Here is a 22,566-nt window from a genome sequence, read left to right as displayed (position 1 = left end):
TTACTCGATTTTATTGAAAGCTGGTGTGAATGGCAATCCGTAATGGTCATATCTTAATGACTATAATTTTCCGGATACTAAACATTTGAATATTGCCGTTACTTTTCTTATTGGTTAACAACATTCCCATGTTTATCCGACATTAAAAGTATTTATAAGCGGTTATTAGCAATTATTATTCCTTTTATTAAATGTAATCTATTAGCTTGTTTGCCGTCCATTTATATTTGGCTGTATAATACTGACCCAGGTTTGATTATAAAGAATACACCTACCATTCAAAGTTAATACCATAAAAAATATGGCGAATCGTTTTTAGTATTTAGTAGTAACATGCTAAGGGTGTGTTATAAAATTATTAATAAAATAAATTGAATAATGTATTCTTATGGAATTACCTGAACGTGTACATGGATGTCTCCGCTCCGATCCGTGCTAACCACGTATTTCTGTAACAAAGGAAACAATCATTATATATTTAAAATACCTTTAAACGTAGTTTTCTTGCCGATATCAAAATCAGCCGACAAAGATAGTATCCCTACACTAGAGACTTCGAAATATAAAGTGCTGACGAGGATTATACTGCGCTTGTTCTGTCACAAATTTCTCATCTTTGTAAACAACAGTAATGACACGGGGCTTGATGGCCTCAAAGAGAAATATAACATATATTTAAATAATGTAACTGTGGCAGAAAGATACATGCGGCGGCACTGTAGTGACTACCCAGATTGACTCTACTATTTCTATCACCTACAAAAAGAATTCGGATTTGGGTATAAACGTCATATAGCTTCTTTACTCTATAGTCCACATTCCATTCCTAATTATAAACTGATATTCGCAAAAAGAGGAGGCTCTCGATTCGTCTGTTTATATTTTTTATGTATTTATTACACCGTAGTTTTTAATTTCAATATAACCGATAAAGTATCAACTTGGCGAAAATAGAGGCCACGAAATGAAACGTGTTAGTTTTTACATGATGAATTGATTTGTACACAAAACAGTTTCTAGTACACATTTGTTAATGCCAGACATGAACCAATCTCATTAGCTGACGATTGACGCATGGAAAGGTATTAGGCTTCACTCACGTTGGCTAATTTACCGACTTTAAAATAATTAAGCGATTATAATTTTTTGTATCAACATGTAATTTATTAAGTTTTTAAGTTATTAAAAACTTAATAAATTACATGTTGATACAAAAAATTGTCCCTGTTAAGGTCTTTTGCGTATTAACGTGGAATCTGGAATCGGTCGGCTTCTGAATCTAGCCCATTTAGCATCGGAATGTTTGCCGGCAAACATTACAGCTACATGACATTTACGTGTGTCACGGGAATATAACCTTATATGCTACATAATTAGGTTATTTTTCCGTGACACGCATAATGTCATGTAGCTGTCATGTTTGCTGGCAAACATTCCGATGCTTTAATGGCTAGTAGCAGCTTATATGGGCTATAAATTAGGAAGTGCTAGGCTAAAATCCCAGATTGATCAACTTTGCTTGGGATATTTTAACAGGCCTATACTTTGAAATAAAACTATCGGATTTTATCGCAGTTTTTAATATTTTTTGATTTTCTTCCATTTCAAAGACTGTACAGCCTTCATGGTCACGAGGCAATCTCATGTCACAGGGTGATGAGCGCAGTGGAGTGTCGGGCAGAGCTTTGGTATTAAAAAGTTATGTATGATGTTGCTACTATTACGGGTGGTCGTATCGCTTACCATCAGACAGGAGGGGAATTGACCGACGGAGGAGGATTGATTCTATACAATCAGCTCTAAAGTCAATACGTCGTCATGACTCCATACAGACAAATTACTACAGTTAACATTTTTAGTACTAAAACATACATTTGTTTATCCGCGTATGAACGCATCACCTCTAACGTCCTAGACCAGTGTTTCCCAACGTGGAACCCACGCCCCACAAGGGGGTAAATTCATAGTTAAGGGGGCAAATTAAACAGAATTTGCAGTTTTTCATTCTTATATGTTTTGAAATTTTACTTACGATGTTAACAATTTCATAGTGATTTCTTCCTAAAACTTATCATTTATATTTCTTAAGGGAACAAAACAATTTTATAGGTTAAAAATAGTGTATGGGGTGCATAAAAATTTTAGAAATGTTAAGGTGGGGCATGGCCTAAAAAAGGTTGGGAGGCATTGCTCTAGACACAACGTGATAAGATATCCCGAAACGAGATAGAGCAGCCCTATTCACGTAAGGATGCTCATCTATCTCCTAGACACCTGAGCTGTCGTCGGAATAAATTTGAAACCTGATAGCCGAGATAATCTCGCCCCGGGCTAATAAGAGCGACGAACTGAGCGAAATTGGCAACCGACCTAAGGACTATAAATTAGATACGGCGATAAATTAGGCAGCGTTTTAGTACACACTTTATAAATATAGTGTTTGTAAATGTTCAAGAACCGTTTGTTTGTTTGCTAGTAACTAGTCTATGTATGCTGTGACAGCAGAAAATATTAATCCTCTTTTTTGTAGTTAAATGATAAGTTTCAAACACTTTAACGCATATACAATTATTTTTAAGTATGATTTTATGGATTTTTTTATAGTGTTCTTTAAATGTTTCTATTTCTCTTCAGTATATTTTTACCGCTAATTTGAGTACTATATTCGTAAACCTTTTACCGCCTTTTACATCTTCGATAGAAAAAGTAAACAAAACATTCTAAGCTCTAGCATACAAATTGCACTAACCTAATTACGTAAAATACTTTGCTTAACTATTAATACCGCGGATATGGCATCAAACGGCTGCCAATTAAGACGTGGGGTCGGCATTGAGGGCGTGTTCAGTAAACAAACAACATTACCCGCACAATGCTGTTTACAGCAACAGAAATAGATGGTGAAATCTACGCCGGTTCGCGCGTTAGACTACATGCGCGCACAGTTCATGCAATGACAGATTGTTAAATGATTTGTTGATCGTGTTAATTATAGATGACGAGCGTGATGCGCAGAAGCAATGGATCTGAAGATAATTCGATTAATGTGTTATTATTAACTCTTTTTTTCGGAGTGGGTTTAGAATATGTAATATTCCCAGACATGTCGTTAGTCAAGAAATTTAGTATTCCAGAAAAACTGTATGACTGTAGTTCTAGATCTTGAATGAATTATGTTAATAAGTACATCTTTCTTAAATCACCTGTATAACGAATAGTTTTGAAGTCGTGAAACAATTTATATGCAATAAACAGAATAGTATATTTATCAAATTGGTTCAACTTGACCGTTTTTTTCTGATAAACATAACCTTACTCAAAATAACAGATCTTAATTAAAACGTAACAGAACTACTGTTAGCCCGTTTAATTTTAAAATCTTCGTAACATCGTTTCATGAAAAATGATGAAAAAAATCTTCAATACAATTGCAACATGTAACTACATGTTTTAAAATGTTATAATATAATAATTAACAAAAATCGTAGTGTTTTTAAATTACAAAACAAAAAACAAGAATGGTGGGCCTTGTTAGGAATCGGGCTATCTTCGGTCAGACTACCTTACTTATGTAATTATTGTTTGTCTTCAAAAAAAAATTGTTAAAACAATAAAATATTAAAAAAAAAACTATGTATTAATGCTATTGTTGTATGTGCTACTATAACACTCCAGCCGAAACGCACACACGGAAAATTTTATGGGCCTTTACACCAGTTCGAACCGAATTGGACAGCTGGTCGCGAAGGAGGATTTTCTTTGCGTTTGCTGTAATTTTAGTTTCTACGTAAGATGTTTTATGACGGACGTATAGACATAATATTCTAGCTCGCAAATGTTCTTTAGTTTGAATACCGCAGGTAGCTTTAATATTTATGTGAAAATTATAAAATGTATAGATTTATTGCACGGACTGATACGGAATAGTAAAACCCAATACCACTTGCTCGATCTGGAGATCGAACCGGTGACCTCAGCACTGCAATCGGAACATAATACAACGACGCAGTCTATATTTTAAAAAACAATACTGTAGCATGCTGTATACATTTTGCAATGTGCTTATAACTTGCTTGCGGTCCGCTCGCCTCTGGCAAAACGTAGCTGGAGACTAATAATGGATGACTGCATCGGCTGATTAGGTCACGGTATTAATAGACAATATTAAAACAGGTGACTGAAATTTTAATAAATCAAAAGTTTTGTCAGTTAGACAATTTCTTAGTGTAATCAATAAAAAGGTACTCTCAATTAAACACAAAATATTTTTTAAAGTGGTAAAGGGATGTTGCAAACAGTTCTATAGTACAGTCAGCCTTTCCGGGTCTATTTCACCAAAATCAACGCTAAAGGTGATGGTGGTGCATTTTGCAGACAGTTGTATTTCAGTAAACCCAAAAAACCCCTCGCCATCGTCATGTTTACTTCAGTAAGGACTGATTTTTAATTCTGTTGAAAGGTATGCGTATGTTAACGTACAACAAATGCGATTAAAAAATGAATTTTTTATATGTATAACAAAAGTTGTGAATTTGTCCCATTTGTCGTAATTTATTTGATGGTTGAAAAATCAGCTTTAAGAGCGACCATGATTTATTTGATATTAAGATTTGTGGATGCTCTTTTCAGGTTAAGATCACATAACAGAAGCTAACTATTATACAAAAAATATTTTTACAAATCGAGTAATATGTGACGGTAAAGGAAAAAATCATGACGAAATCTGCACACCTGGGAAATTCTCTATAGAAACTTTGGGGGTCTGTGAAGTCTACCAATCCGCACTAGGCCAGCGTGGTGAACTAAGGCTTAATCCCTCTCAGTAGTAGTGGAGGCCCGTGCCTAGCAGTGGGATAGTATGTAACACAGGGCAAATGATATATACATCGAAGAATATAACAAATATGAGAATAACAATTCGAGAACTGATTATACTACACTCGTTTTTTTTCTTGTTAAATGGGAGTATTTCTATATCGCTCTAAAACAGTACGGAACAATTTATATCGATTTTTATATCTTCCAATATTCAAACAGACTATAATGTGTCGTAAACAAAAAACAATGTTATTTTTTTAACATACCGTTATTCCTTCAGCACACCCATTCTGGGTCGACGACTCGCAAAATTTGGATTTAAAGGTGTTCCCGTGTATGATTTATGACTTCATCCCACAGCTAAAGCCGAAAATATATTGTTTACAAACATCTGGAAATATCGACGGAGCAGAGTTTGACGCGTAACAGTTGCTCTCTCAGCATATTTATTGAATAGAACAGATTTTATTTGCAACGCTGTTCTGTTTTAACCGACTAAACTGTGAGAAAATCAAAGACTATGCATATTTATTTATACAAATGTACACGTATGTATAATTATGGCTATATGATAGTCTGTTCTGTCTCAACTCTCCTTGTCGTTTATTTCTAAAAATACTCTACAATCACTACATACTACTACTACTATCTGAGATATTATTATGACAGGTCACTAGAAAAAATATATTTATGTCAACTCAGAAAGGTCGGAAATACGAATGTTGATTGTAAGCATATAATACGAATAATAACCACAACATATTATGAATGTAATATCTGAGACCACTCGTTGCATATCATTTCTAGATTCAGACAAATGTCTCATACGATATGCTGATAAAAAGAAACAAGGTGTATACGACAACAGCCAATATACTTTTATTACTATTGACGTAAACGCCTCATTAGTGAAAAATATGCTTTATATGGAAAGAGAGAAGTTCCACTAGTTTTCTTTTACAATGCACTCGTATTCAGTAAAATTAACGTAGTCCGTACTTGATAATACAGTCGAATGAAAAATAAACTCGCCGATCTCGGCATCGCTTGATGAATATTGAACAGCGTATATCCAGAACCCTTTATGATTGAAATAAGGGGTTCTACCGATAAACTACAGGAACGAAAGATATATCGCGTTAAATTCTGTAAAGCATTAATCGGTCAAGTGTATAAATAAACAGAAGCGTATTTGGTCGTCAATGTTAGGGTATGAGGCTCAGACATTGATTATGACTTTCCAAATTTTGCTAAATTAACTCTTAATTATAATAATGAATGGTGGAAAATTGTTCTCAACGTATGTAACAAAAACTTTTAAGGTTACTTAAACATAAGGTAATTATATGTTATTATATCAAGCTTAGATTGCCACGGTGGCGTAGTTAAATTACGATGCGACTATAGTGGTATGTCTCGAGTTCGATCTTCGGGTCGGACAAACTGATATTAGGTTTTTCTACCCAATATCAGTCAAAAGTCTGGAATTTTATTTCCGATATGGCGATAGGCTCGACCCTTATCATATCATGGGCCGGAATAACGGAAAATAGGTGCACCAGTTACGCATCTGCCTACCTTTCAGGGATTAAAGCCGTCTCTCTCTCTCTCTCTCTCCCTCTTTCTCTCTCTCTCTCTCTCTCTCCCTCTCTCTGTGTGTGTATGTGCTTATATCTATTAGTAAGGTCCAATATACTAAAACAGCACTATATCCATAAAAAATAAACCGAATGAAACCAAGTAAATTGCTATAATAATCATAACAATATCTCCATGATGATTTTATTAAAGTTAATTTATAACAATAACAATAGGTTAGTGTTATTGTATGGCTGACGTGCGCGCACCCCCGCTAGCTTCCATTTAGCTTAATCAGCTCGTCCTAGCTCGTATTGGCCTGATTGCGTTAACTGATGACACTTCACTTTGTAGTGGATGGCGTATGTCTAGACATAGAGTGGGATCTTCCTTTTGATTGCATAGTAGTTAATGTAATATAAGTTGTATTTACCAATAAACTTCTATAATCGAAGTTTTCATTATTAATTGTGTTAATTTCTTCCTAAAATAACAAAACCACAAGCATAGAAAACTTAATAAATAAAAAATATATAAGTATTCCTTTATAAGCTAAAATGTGTTTTGATTTGCACAAAGATTTAACAATATTAACACAATGCTTCCAAAAATGCGCTCCGCGTGGCCATAAAACATCGCAGTATATTTTTCTCCTATAAAATATTATATTTTTCACTAACATTTTTGTCTGACGCACTACCATTAATTATTGCATAATTCTCTCAGAGGAATGAAGTGTTGGTCAAATCATTGTAGACACATTGTAACCTATAGGAACTGTGTCGGCCGGTCTGGCAATCGCCTCTAGAATCTGAACTAGTGGTCGACTAAAATATACTGTAACTAGATCAAGAGACAACACACAAACCCCAAACCCTCTGAACCGTATTGTATTAATTAGCGAAAGATGCAATGGACATTAAACTGTGATTCAATGTACACTCGGCCGATTTCCCCTGGGCATGCGAGGCCCATTTACAGCTCTTACCTGCGAGTGGCCCAATTAGCCACCAATTCGTTCGGTACACTTGAGCTGTAATTTAATTAAGTTTGTGTGTATTGAAGGTCGTTTGGATCTATAAGTGGAATGTCGATAAGGAATATTTACGTTTGCCCTTAATATGTTCAATTATTTTTAAGGTTGACTTCCGATTGTCATACTCAGCGTCAAATAGACGTTTTTAATGCGCACGAAAAAAACATTCTGGAATATCATTGACAAGATTTTTGGATATTTTTTCTGCCATAAGTATTTTTAATATTAAATACAGTATTTTTTTCGTGTACAATGAAGATCAAAATAAATAAATTTATTGTATTTGTAAATGCACGCACATTTGAACCGTGCAGTTCGTAATCGAAATTCGGGTGCGCTGTATATAAATTAATCGATTGATTCAATAAGTATCAAACTGTATACTGGTCTTTTAACAAAATGTAGTTAGTACTTATATCCAGCTCTGTACACAACGTAGGTACGAGGCACTGGCAGGGAGCGACGTGCCACGGGGCACGTGTCCAAGCGATCTGTTTGCGCTCGAGGTCAATTGATCGCAACATGACAACCGTCCACTAAATGGTAACTGCATAGCTAGTGTCTTAAGCATTTTTAAAACAGCTAGAAATTTTAGGAACTCAATGGTCTTGGAAGCTTATAACAATATACTAATTTCAGTAGGTGTAATTTGGTTTGATAAAGAATGTTAAAGGTACTGCAAAATATGTGAAAAAGAACGTAGTTTATATGTCATTTTGACCCCTAATTAACTGATGAGTATCGTTAATTTAGTATGCATTAATACCACTTAAAATAGTTAGTACCTACTAGCTATTCTTCTGAAGAAATTTATCTCGCCATCGCGACATAAAGTCTGTTATATCGACATTTTCAATATTGTCTGTGCATGTGGAAAGAACACCTTACACGCTCCGACATAAGATTCATTTCCTTTAGAAATATGCCTTTGAGTCTGCCTTAGAGTGGTATTGTTTCTTATCTACCGTAGTGACGTATGAATTATTTTAGTACATCAGTGGATTCGCTGTTTGCACAACATTTAATGATTTCGGTTATCGTACATTCGTTAACATCACTAACACGCCTGTTTATTTGTACGATTTCACGGGATCTATAAAAATATGCTTTAAATGTAAATAGTCATAAAGCATATAAAAGTTATATAATGACTGCTTTATTATTGATATAAAAATAAATACAAGTCAAACTTGTATTCAAATAGTTAAACATTATTTAAAAAGAAAATTAACAAAATATTAGGCATTATGTAAAAAATTAACTATGATAATTTTAGTACAAGTGATTAAACATCCAACTTTTAATAGCAAACATAAATTTAATTTCGCAATAATAAAATTATATTGTAATAAAATTAAAAATATTATGTTAATAGCATAATCATGAGCGTGTCAGAAACAGTTAATCAACCTAAAGATATGTCTACACTCCAACGTAAGCGGTAGAATAAAATTGTAGATTGTAAAGAAAATCTTCAAAGCAACACGAACATTAATTCACTATATTGAATTTCGAGGCTCGAGTCGCTCTATTTTCCAATATCTGTATTAATTGTTACAACTGTCTTCTTATATTTGAACATATGTGGCAATACACAGCTTTTTAATAATTCTTTTTAACAACCATTTACAATTTAAACTCTATCTATGTGAAATAGAAGAACATCTATGGTGAAATCCTCAGTTTTGAAAGGGAGACAAAATATGTACTTAGTTCGTAGTTTAGCGATACAAACACTGGTTTCCTGGACCCACATGTACCTGAGATACAATTGATTCGTATCTTCATGGATAGATGAACCTTTGAGAAACAAATTGTAAATATTGTCTTTTTCAAATTACTTCTTTGAGAAGTAGAAGCGGACATCATCGCGAATGATCTCTTTAACCCTTTATTATGATGTATTAAAAAAACCTAGATAATGGTAGGAATTCACAGCTTAACTTGTTCCGGATCTGTTCGTAATACATTTAAAAAATATTTCTCCTTTTTTACTTAATCATTGCTGTCGTAGTAAACAACGTTAAAACCACGAATTAAATTCCTGTTCCAATTTTAAGACTCAATAAATTTTTCAATTTTCTTTAAAGGTGAAAGCCTACCAAATGGATTTCAAAGGTCAAAGGGTAACATGGCGGAAGTTTCTTTCCAAAGGGAAAATTCATGCAGATTTATTCCAGAATGTATGTGAAGCAATTCCGTACTCCTTCCAACGACTTTCTCTTTGTATTACTGTGGTGGATCTTTGAAATCGCTACGTTGTATCTTTTGTATTGTTCCTATGGTTTCTATATATTTTTGAAGGTAAGTAAGTATGTGCATAAAGATTCTTATAATAATTAGAAGAGCATAATATCAACAATCTATTATGGACTATAAATGTACACACTGAATAATAAAATAAATAATATATTAAATGATCACTATGGGGTACGTCTCCTTTGCTAGTCTTAGAAATAGCGTTTATATAGAAACTTCACTCACGAGAGACAACCTCTTAATACGTAATTATTTACAACAAATTACAATATTCTATTCTTAAAGGTTTAGATTTCCGATTATTCTTACAAGTTAGTGTTGTAAGAATAATCGAAAATAAGATCTAAATGCATGCAATTGCACGCGATGTTATATCATAAAAATTCCAATTATTAGGAAAGCCAGTTAATAAGTTGCGGCGAAGTGATCTATACCTTGTAGGAAATTGAGCAGGAGGCGGTTACAGTGCACTATGAGAATGTGTAGTTGAATTGGATCTGTTACTATTTTATAAAGCAAGCAAGTTATAAACGCTGTTTTCCTTTGATTGGTACACAAATCTGAATGTGTTTCAAGTACAAAATTCGTATTCGTAATAAGAAATATGTAATCTTGGAGAACTTTGTAAAGAAATAAGTTCATTTCGTTCAAATAATCTATATCTATCTTCTTCTTCTATCATCAATACTTATAATAAATCTGTAGAGAGGTCAATTCTGTACATGAAATATATTTCCAAAATAACTATCAGGGGGTGATTAGGGATCGATACTGATGCCAAAAATGCAATTAGTAAAATTTTTGTCTGTCTGTCTGTCTGTATAACCGTTATAGAAACAAAAACTACTCGACGGATTTTAACGAAACTTGGTACAATTATTTGTCATACTCCTGTGGTGGTTATAGTATACTTTTCATCACGCTACAATTAATAGGAGCAGAGCAGTGAAGGGAAATGTTGGGAAAACGGGAGAAGTTACTCCATTTTTTAAGTTTCCGCCGCGGGTGCAACCTTAATGGTTAAAGCTACACAGAAATCATGTATGACAGAAATGTTCGCCTTAAAATTATATAAAAAATATCCCACGACAGCATATGTCTATCTTTTATGGTTGACTCACAATAACACGTGTAGCTCCCGATAGCAAAGCAGTTCGAAGCTTTCTCATCATATTTGTCTACTCTTACGTTTATAACACTCTCAGTCAGCCCCGGATCTAGGGGGGGGGGGCTAGCCATGCCCCGGGCGGCGAATTTAGAGGGCGGGAAATTCAAACTTGGCAGACGAATACACATCTCATCATTAACGCAACTTTGACTACTGCGACATCTATACTCTATACTATTATATAAAGCTGAAGAGTTTGTTTGTTTGTTTGTTTGAACGCTCTAATCTCAGGAACTACTGGTTCAAACTGAAAAATTCTTTTTGTGTTGGATAGCCCTTTATTCGTGAAGTGCTATAGGTTATATATCATCACGCTATACCCAATAGGAGCGGAGCAGTAATGGCTAATCTCAGGAACTGCTGGTTCGAACTGAAAAAATCTTTTTGTGTTGGATAGCCCTTTGTTCGTGGAGTGCTATAGGTTATATATCATCATGCTATACCCAATAGGAGCGGAGCAGTAATGGCTAATCTCAGGAACTACCGGTTCGAACTGAAAAATTCTTTTGTGTTGGATAGTCCTTTGTTTGTGGAGTGCTGTATATCATCACGCTATACCCAATAGGAGCGGTTCAGTAATGGCTAATCTCAGGAACTATCGGTTAGAATTGAAAAAATATTTTTATGTTGGATAGCCCTTTGTTCCTGGAGTGCTATAGGCTATAAATCATCACGCTATGACCAATAGGAGCAGAGCAGTAACAGTTTCAACATGTTGCAAAAACGGGGAAAATATATTATATATAAACGGTTAAAGTTATGCAACAATGATGTATGACGGGATTGTTCCTCTTAAAAAGTTAACCAAAAATTTATTATAAAACAAAGTCCCCCGCTGGATTTGTCTGCCTGAACGTGTTAAACTCAAAAACTACCCAACGTATTAGGATAAAATTTGGTATGGAGACAGTTTGAGACCCTGAGAAGAACACAGGCTTCCGAGAAAATATATAGCGTGACTTTTATAACGGAAAACTTTAGCCTGAAAAACTTTATAACGCAGGCGGAGCCGCGGGCAAAAGCTAGACTAGTATATAACACACATAAATTATTTCCCGCGGAGCGCGAAATGATGATGATGATGACAAAAGTAAAAATATAGGTGGTTAGGGGCGGCATTATCCAGATTTTGCCCCGCCTTCAAAAAATTCAAGATCCGGGGCTGCTCTCAGTCATCCCTAATTAAAAAAGTTAACATTATTAAATATTCCATAAAAAAGAATCATAGAAATCTGTTTAGAAACACCAAAGTTATACATGAAGTACGCTAATAATAAGCCATCGCGCGTGAATACTGAATCATGCTATATGCTTCCTTCGATTTCACCAGGATCCCATCATTAGACCCTGACCGGACAATCGGACCATCTGCATACCACCATACATTAAAAAACATCCCGACAAATTGAGCACCTCCTCCATTTTTGAAGTCCGAAATCCACTCGGGCGAAGCTGCGGGCGGAAGCTAGTCAATAATAATTTTTTTTTATTACGCAGGCGAACAAAGTTGCACTTACAATACGTCAACACTAATTATACTTTAAAATAACTATACACCTAAAAACAAACGGTTGGCCTCTTTTGTCTAGTAGAAAGTTGTAGACAACTTTCTTTTATTCCAATATCCTATCTGCTATATATCCTACATAGAGTTTAACTTTATAAAATTTTAAAGTGGAAACGGGATAAAACCATCAGTCGTCTATATTAGTTCAAATGCTTTAAGTTACTTATAACGTGTCATTAAACTCCATGTTAGGAATGACTAAATAAAGTAGTGAATACATATTAATTCACAGTGTTTAATCTCAACACATTTTTAATGCTAATTAAGAATCACGAACGGAAAGGTAAACCCTTCCACATATTCGAAACCACTTGATTAAGAGCGCTGGTTGCTTCGAGGAGTTCTCCAGTGGTACACCCTCATGCCTGTCGCTCGTTTAATGAAGCCACACTAGCTTACAAAGCAAGGAGATGCTAGATTATTGCACCTTCCTGCGGTCACAATACATATTGACGTACCTACATAGCGACTATGTACACTGACCGCTTCACTAAACAGCGGTACGAACCGAGGCATGTTAATTTCGTTGTATATATACTATCATGTTATATAGCTGTATAGGTGCTGATTTAATTTCTGTTAATTTTAATGTATTGCACGGATGAATGAAATTTGTGCGAATACCTGCAGACGCAACCCATGTTCTAGAATAATAAAAAATATTCTATTTTCCCCCAAAGATATAGACATACATAAACCCTATGGTTTATGTAGGACGTTTTATTTTAGGGAAGGCTCTCAAGTAACCGACTTGAAAACGAGCACTACATAACTTTTCTATCGAGAATAGTAGAAGGATAACCTGTCCTAAATATTATACTATTCATAAATAGTACAATATAATATTAATGCCCTTTAATTTTGTTGTCAAAGTGGACACTATGGACCTTACTAATAATGTTGTCTGTCTTAGTTACACAATATTTTGTCTCGCTTCTGCTGACGATAAATGTCATTGAACATAGCAAGACAAAATACTGATTAACTATCATAAATATACAACGATTATTAGTAAGGTGGTTGATATGTATTTACAAGATATCTAGACTAGCCTCAAGTCTTATACTACTACGTGATTATTAAATACAACGCGATGTTTTACACACTCATAATAAAACAACCAGTCGTTTATGGAACGTCAACATTTACTTCAAATCCGATAATTATACTCAATTGTTCATTCAAATGAAATTTATGTATTTAAGAAAATACCTGAAAACATAACTTCTTTCCTCACAGTCATATTACTGACAATAGAGCAGTGAGGCGATTTACAATCTAGATATTAACAGCATTAAAACATTGTTAAATAGTTGAAACTTTGCAACAGAGGATATATATATTATTATTTTTAAATATAAGTACACATTTTAGTTTATCGCATTGAAAGTTGTAAATATAGAAAATGATTTTTCGTTTTTATCATAATAAACTAGTGTAGAAGTTGTCCTACTCTAAAAAGGAGGTAAAATCCCAAAACCTGACCTACAGCGCCACCTATCGGGTCCAATTATCAATCTGAACCATCCAGAGACCCACCCGAAATCCCGTAAAATATAATCAATAGGTCCCACAATATAAGAGTTCAGTTACATACCTACACATGTACAGAAGAAATATATACATTTTATGTTTATCAAAAAACCCAGCTGTAATTTTCAAAACTTTTCTACCTATAATTTTTTTTACAAAGTATAAGAAATTACAAAAAAAGATGATAGAAATCAGTTAAGACGTTCTCAAGTTATGGCGTGACTATGGGAAATAGAGATCGATAGGTACATTAGCAAAATCAGTATAATAATGTGATACGCAGTTCAGGTGTACGCAATTATTATTGCGACTGAACAATAACCATGTACGCAATATCGTCATACGCAGTATCCTAATTTAGGGGTGTGCAGCCACTCGACCAGGCCACGTTAAATAAACGAATGTATGGAATGTTTGCAAACAGAACGAGTGCCGACGACCTCATTCGATGTTTAAACATTTTTTCACTGATTTACGTTAAAGTTCTTTAAACCGAACCATATAGAAAACGTCTTGTTTATGCATCAAATTACTTCCTCGGAATGTAAAATGTTTTAGTTATTGCATTACCGACGCGCTACAATATTAGATTTAGAAAATACGCTACTACCCGCTAGTTGTTTTATTGATGTAAATATTGAAAAGCAGTAAGCGACAGCGAGTAAGGAGTACATTAAAGTACTCAGTGATTCGTTACTCAGTTACTAAACAAACAATATACAAAACTTTATCATTATATTATATGAATACGTTATTTAGTGACAACTATGGTACATGGAACAAACAATTTAGATCGTTAAAGATAAATTCAGACCAATTGGTGTCGAAATTTACATAACTTAGTATCAAAGTTTTAAAAAACTCATATCGCGACCGGGTTCACCACTTACACATCCGCTGCGCACATTTTCCAATGACGCTTTTGGATTTTCATTATTAAAGACTCGTTTTATTATCCAACTACAAAACGACATTAGCATTTGTAAAATAGAGCATTTAAAAATTATTATACTTATATTAAATATTTTATTTTGTTGCCACTTTGTGTACCTGCCTTATAAACACAAACAAATATAAATTTATAAACAACCATTACAAATCAGAAGTTATTTTTTAGTTCCAGTCCGACTAAATAAAGTAAAACATTACTAACAACCATACTGGTATTAAATGAAAACCGAAACTTGCATAAGTAATATGAAAATATTATTTGATTGTTATTGTTATTGTTATTGTTATACATTACTGGCAACAATTAACAGTGATTTACCAAATGTACACAAACTACTACAGATACTATGAAATTCTGGTATTTTCAATTTACGAACAAAAACACCGTCTGATTTAAGAAATATAACTTTTAGGCTACAATATCCGCGCAAATCTCAATAAAAAATAGGTAATTAAAGTTACCTGCACTCCTTTCTCGTCTTCAGACATATCGACGTATGTGAATTTGTATGACGAACAAACAACCGACCGACGGGAAGATCGGGAACGCAGTGAGCTATCGTTTTGTGGCTGAAGGAAACCGTATAGGAGCGCGCCGCATACTGAGGCAGGAAAACGCTCGAGCTTTTAGATTTAAAGGCAATGTGTTTGCGGAAAAATTATAATAATATCAAAATAGTAGTTGACCTAACTACTATTTTGATATTATAATAGTTTTATAGAGGAGTTATAATGCCTACTTATTAACGTAATAATATTTTGTAAATAGTACAATACGATAATCTAACTTTCATCGCCCATGAAACAAGTTGCTCTAAACACTGTTAACAAATTATAGTAAATAATAATTATTCACCAGGACACAGAACAGTTGAGTTTTACAATGCTACTTAATAGGTTGAAACCGCAGGTTTGGTTTGCGCAGTTGCGATTTGCCCGACGAAGGAATAAAGATGTTCATGAATTCTAATCCTACTGCAACTAATACGTATACGGTAGTGGAACCTATCTGTTTAAAACGTCTTCGTAGGTATATTTATTTATTTTAGCCGCAAAGCAGAGACTAATAGGCTCGCATTGGTACGATAAAATATTTTACATAATATTATGAAGACTTTTTTAATATTTTATGATTTCTTTAATAAGGAATTAATTTGTTGAACTACTTTAGAAAATTTTATAATTTTTTGTTATTGCTTTTATTTTATGCGCTTAAAATGCTACATAAAAACATAAACGTGATGGGGGATTGAAAAACGCCGCGTTTTTCTACCCCAGTGGAGATTACTAATGTGAATTCGAACATTTTGTACGAGCTAGCTGAAATATCGGATACCGTGCGTCCAAAGCGGTAAAATCATGAATAAACAGCCTGCTATTTGTTATTACAATTTGTTCCTCTAGCGCGATCATGTTTGTATTTTTATTTACTGTTACTAAGTCCGGTTATGATGTTTTCGAGGTTTGTTATTGTTATGGCAGGTAATGAACATGGTATATTATTTCCGAGTTACTTATATTTTTATTTTAGCGAGGTAAAGTGCACTGTAACTTATGGTAAGTGCAATGCAGGCCAATTGTAATGTTAAAGAACGATATGGGTTCGCCAACGCTAAAATCGTGTTGGATTTCTTGATTATAGATATTAAAATTGACATTGAAACGGGCTATCAGAGGTTTTAACAAGAATTAAGGCATAAAATACTGTTTCCAAACATAATGATAATCCAAATCTGGATACATTAAAAACATAAAATTTAACCCAACAATTTTCCTATATTAAAGCAACACGAATGAATTTCATTTCCCCAAGCTAGGTTAATGAAAATATCTGAGCTGTAACAGGCAAGCCGCAGCACACCACCGCCAGCCGATGGGAAACTTCACCGGAGCACATCACACACTTTATACATTATGCTACACAAATTGATTTAGTCTTTAATTGTGTTGCTCTAGAAACAGTTTCAGTGTGGCATAGAAAAGAAGTTACAGAAAATTTATTTATAAAGTTTTGCCTTTGACTCTAGCTAAAAATTCTATGTACCTTCCAAAATCAGTACATATACACAATAGGTGTATGTGTTGTGTGGTATTAATGAGATCGGGTTTTAAATTTTTAAATAAGTACACACTCAAAATTAGAAATTATTCATTAAATAATTGAAAAAGGTAAGGTAAACCCTACACTGGGCAAATACAAATAATTAAATGTTAATTATCAAAAACTATGGCAAAGTTAATCTGTGATTAGATGCTGAAAAAATTCTAGGCACCGAGTGACTTAGATTTAAGACCTCGTGAAGAGAGTCTAGAAACTCTATTCTCAAGTAAAATAATTCTAAACCTTAAGGTTATAGCTTAAGGTCCATTTTTCATACATTTTGTTTCACCTTTAATCTGGGTAACTAAACAAGTATTGACAAGTAAAGAATTTAAATTCACGTCTAGTTAGTGATTAGTTCTCGCAGTTGAAAGAAACACGTAAAAATAATTAATATGCATGGATATTTCGGCCTTTAAAATTTCGTCGTATTAAATTTGTAAGATTGCACAGAATTGATTTTCTCTTTGTTTCTTAATCTAATAGCTAGCGAACGCAGACATAGGTGAATATAAGGTTTTAAATATAAATAAATAATAGTAATATATATTATTTATACATAAATATTTAGGAATTGATAGGTAATTAATATAAAATATTGTAAAGTATACAGACAAATAAGAGAATGATGTGTGAGACTGAGGAAGATTTAAGTTTCGTATTCTTTTTATCATAGCCTATTGAATTTGTACAAAATTATTCCCTAATTATTAAAACTGAAGCATCTCATGCCAATGCACCTTCCACACCGTGTCGAACTCTGCAAGACTAACGCGAGAGTTATTTTTAAAGTTGTTGGAAAATGGTTAGGTGTAAGCCGACGAGCGGCGATAGCCTAGTTGGGTGTGGAACGGACTGCCGAGACGAATGTCCGCAGGTTCAAATCCCAAGGGCACACACCTCTGACTTTTCTAAAAAATCATGTGTGTATTCTTTGTGAATTTATCGTTCGCTTTAACGGTGAAGGAAAACATCGTGAGGAAACCTGCACATCCGAGAAGTTCTCTATAGGAATTTCGAAGGTGTGTGAAGTCTACCAACCCGCACTAGGCCAGCGTGGTGGACTTAAGGCCTAATCCCTCTCAGTAGTAGAGGAGGCCCGTGCTCAGCAGTGGGCAAGTATATAAGTGTATTATTACAGGGCTGATATTATTATTATTATTATAAGCCGACATGAAGTTTCTTTGGGCACGAGTTTTTACACTTAACAGTTAAGTATTATCTATTTATTACCACCGACCCAAATTGGGAAAAGGGACATGTGAAACTAAAAAGTTCCAAAGGTACTTTCTTCGTAGAAAGTTTTGGGTTGTTAGGATATATTTCGGACTCATAAATTGTTATCCGAAGTCCGAATTTATCAATATAGGTAATGGACTACTTCCATATTTTTTATTATGGAAAACAGGACAATAAACAACAGTATCATCGCTGCGGATAAACAATCGATCGCGTAACTTTTGTTGTTATGATTTTCTAAATGGAACATGAGAAAACAACTTTGTATTTATGTAAATATTATAATTATACGTCACAAAACGTATTATATTTATTCGTAATACAAATAACCTCGAAATAAGATTTAATACTCGTATTAATAAAATAAAAGGAAACATTCCGCCCGGGCGCAAACGCTCGATAAAATTTAATAAAATTGCTCCGGAATGGAGAGAGAAGTTCTAATGTCCTTAGTTCTTTAGCTAATGCAAGATACCAGGCCATAATTTAAAACACAAGCCATCATGACCCATGCCTTGGTTTGATTATATAATAATTAAGTATAACAAAGACTTACATTGATACATGCTAACAAAGTATTCAGACGAATTTTACAAAATTTACAATGCGCGTATTTTGTTGATTATTATTAGCCGCGAAATGTGAATTGTGTGGTTAATGCAAATGTCATTCTATTCAATACATTTTACATGCACTTATCTGGTTAAATTTTATTCATAAGTGGATGTAAGCGATTTCAAATAATTATTTTATGAAACAAGGTAATTTTGTCGTAATTTGGCTTCATTTAACCAGTAGAATATCTTTCGTTTATATCGATATGGTCAGAATATTAAATTGTATGTAAAAAGTAACAAGTACTAGGTAGCATTATGAATTACTTGCTTTTGCATTGTAGAAGTGATATCTATAGCAACAATAGCTTGCTCCACAGCAAACGAGTGGGATGTGGGGGTGGTAGATTTCCTTTTGCATTCAGTAAGAGCAATAAAATAAATTGAAAGATTGAAAATATAGTAAGTTAACCCTCTTCGCTAGTGGTTAACAGAAAAAAAAATATGGATGTTGCCCATTTATAAAACTTAAACTGACCAAACCAAGAACAACCACAAATCTATTTTAAACTTGTACTTTAAAATAAGATATCACAGAATACAAAATCGTTCTATGTATATACCTACATAATAAATTAAGCACAAAATCTTGACCAACAACTTTCATAAAAAGAAGTATCACAAAATCAATATACCCTACATCGGCTGCGCTAATCAAATACTTTTTGCATCCATCAAACTTTTTCCCCCAAGCGTTCGTTGGAAATGATTATCGAACGTCTAGGTACGGCCACGACACTCAATTGCACGTAATTGGGTCGTCGTCTAATTGTAATACCGACCGCTGTATAAAAACGTATAGAGGAAATGGAAACTGGTGCGGAAATAGAATTTATACCTGTTTAGGCTTTAGTGACAAGCATGAGTACTTTTGCTGTTTAGGATATTAGATATTAAGCGTTTTTTACTTCAATGTATGTCTTTTCGTTTATATTTCGGAGTACAGAAAAGAAAAAGTGAAAGGTGATTTTTAAAATGACACATATAAACAAAGATTATGTTGTCCTGTCTTATATAAAATCAGCTTTCTTAGTAACAAACATTATCGATCAATAAATTAACTTGTTTTTCTTTCATATAATTTTATAACCACAGATAAATTATGTTGATCGAAAATTATAATTATTAACAGTTATTTATTACAATTGAAGCACGATGGTAAGATTCATTTTAATTTTAGTGTAAATTTAATTAGATCTCAAAGTTTTTCTATGTAAAAATAAGCCCTAACAGCCAAGAAGAGACGTAAATCTTTTAATTCAATAAAAATGTTATTCCGTATTATATTTTTAATTGAAGATGAAAGGAAACATAAAATGTCACATAACACGAATGTCTGCCACATTTTAATGTATGTATGATATAACTTTCTGCGAAATTGACGTCCGCAGGTCATTGCACCACACTGACATGGGACACATGTCATATTTCATTCATAAGTACTTATTTATATTGTTTATTCTATCTGCTGTACTCAGTGCTTTTATATGGATCAATTCACTTACAAAACGGGCTGAGGGTACCTATCCAGTACATACGTGCTTTAGATGGGTATTCAAATATATATATTTTATTTTAGAACCATAAATATAATGAATAATTACCAGCATCGCGTGTTTATTTAATTTTATAAAGAATAATTGCATATTTGCATAATTTCAACATAAAGTAATGCAGAGCTCTAAAGAAAGTTACTATTTTCTGCAGTTTATATGATGAAATATTCACATTATTTTGTTCAGAAAATGTGTTATGAAAACAATTAAAAACACGCGTACAACGCCATCTAAAGTGCACTACCTTAACTCCATAAGATTTCAGGAACAGTTTACTGAAAACTGAAAGTGTAATGTCTACACTCAACGCCAGGCGGCGCTACCGTAACCATTCCGATGTTTAGGTAAAATACAAAAATAAATCAGTGAGAGCGTCAAGAGCATTGTAGAAGCTGTTGTCCTAGAACTTGGGAAAATGGATTTTGCGGTCGAGCAGTCACGAGTATTCGCTGGGAAGTTATAATAAGAACTATTTTATTTATCGGAATTTATGGGACTATATACACTTCAATACACAGAATTACTACAAACATTAAATATTAACAAAATGATCATTATATATTTTTAATAGGGTTAAGTATGCGAATATTCAAAATGATAAAGATATTCCAAGATAAACCTGAAATACAAATTCAAAAATAGTATATTCTATGAATTAAATACAAACACTCCCACCTTTTATCCCCGGGGTACGCAGAGGTGCAATAGTTGCATCCAATTTCCGCCAAGTGTATTCCGTCCCATGATGTGATAGACGTCGAGCCTATCGCCATATCGGGAATAAATTCCAGATTCCGGGCTGATACAGAAAACAGAAACACAAGTTCTCTTTGCCCGACCCAGGAATTGAAACCTAAACCACCACCGAACAACTGAAGCTACCGAATAATATTTTTTATTTGTACTAATAAGATTTTAGACAAAAACTCAGAATAAAATTAAAACGAACAAAATATTACCTATAAGGTGAATAGTACAACAACGCTATTAGTTATAGAATCGAGTTATCAAGCTACCTTTCGCTCTTACTATTGTCTCCTCAGTGGGTCACGGTCAGGTAAAATACATTCTCAATTGCTCCTATGTTCAACAATAACAAGTTTATTTTTTATTTAGGTACCTTGTCATACTTTAGAATTTACAGAGATAAAGATTGAAAATTGGGAGTATTTTTTTATACTTCTACGGCCAAGTGACGCCACTGTATCTAATAATAAGTGGAGTGGGGTCTAATAGTACATATCGATTTACAAGAGATACATTTCGATAGTCGACACAATTATGCCGGCCTGTTGGAACCGGATATACATAGGCTGATCCCGGAACGCGACACTTACGTGGGCCACTATGGCGGGTTAAATCTGCACCTAACGCAATATTTGTGGTGGCCAGGGGCGTAGCTACCACCGTATCAACCGTATCAGTGATACGGGGCCCCTGAGCTTTGGGCCCCTCTTGGCGTGTACTTACATTAAACTAAGTAGGCGCCCAAAAGTTTACACTGCCCTGAAAGGCCCCCAACAAATTTAGATATAGGGCCCATTATGTAGCGTAGTTTATGGCAAACTACGCTACTGGGTGTGGCATAATAGGAATACACTACTACGATAGCAATCTGACGAGTCCTTTAAGTCACGTTGCGGAGTCAGCCTACGTGACTGTGTTGACACGACGCCGAGCCGAGTAATCAAAGAGTATCTACCTATATTAATAAAAAGATAAACTTTGTACCCCTTTTTAAGCACATTGAGCGCACGCAACAGTGAGAGATTTGGCATGATTAAAGTTTAAATCGAGGAATGCAGAAAAATAAAATTTATGTATATGTTTTACAATTATATTTAACTAGAGTCTAGACGGTAGAATTTCGACGAATGGACGAACACTAGTATTCATTAAATTGCTTGGGATAAAAGTCCGTAAGATAAAAATTAGTCCGTAGCACTCAGATATATTATTATAAATTACTATTAGCGGAAATTCAGATTCGAAGCAATAGTTGCAGAGATTAGTGCGTTCAAATAAACAAACTCTAGCTTGAAATAATTGTGTACATTACGAGCAATGAATTTTCCATACTGAGTTAAAACTATGCCAATTGAAGGTCCTACAAAATATCCTAAGATGACGTAAGAAGACTGTCACG

The 22,566-nt window shown here is 34.0% G+C and overlaps 1 protein-coding gene across 7 annotated transcripts in view; it reads right to left on the bottom strand.

Annotated features, from left to right (window-relative positions):
* The window catches only part of LOC115445687 (uncharacterized protein ZK1073.1), a 59,099-nt gene that overhangs the window by 14,395 nt on the left and 22,138 nt on the right, over window positions 1–22,566 (bottom strand). For 6 of the 7 annotated variants that reach the window (XM_030172065.2, XM_030172060.2, XM_030172061.2 and 3 more), the window contains one exon: window positions 399–449. In XM_030172065.2, the coding sequence (XP_030027925.1) occupies window positions 399–449 (51 nt within the window). Of the gene's footprint in view, window positions 1–398; window positions 450–15,372; window positions 15,504–22,566 lie in introns of those variants that run through there. The other variant, XM_030172066.2, reaches the window with a different exon arrangement.

Source organism: Manduca sexta, chromosome 26, assembly GCF_014839805.1.
Source record: "Manduca sexta isolate Smith_Timp_Sample1 chromosome 26, JHU_Msex_v1.0, whole genome shotgun sequence".
Lineage (NCBI taxonomy): Eukaryota > Metazoa > Arthropoda > Insecta > Lepidoptera > Sphingidae > Manduca > Manduca sexta.
Note: the sequence above shows the minus strand (reverse complement) of the source record. Positions and strands in the feature narration are given on the sequence as shown.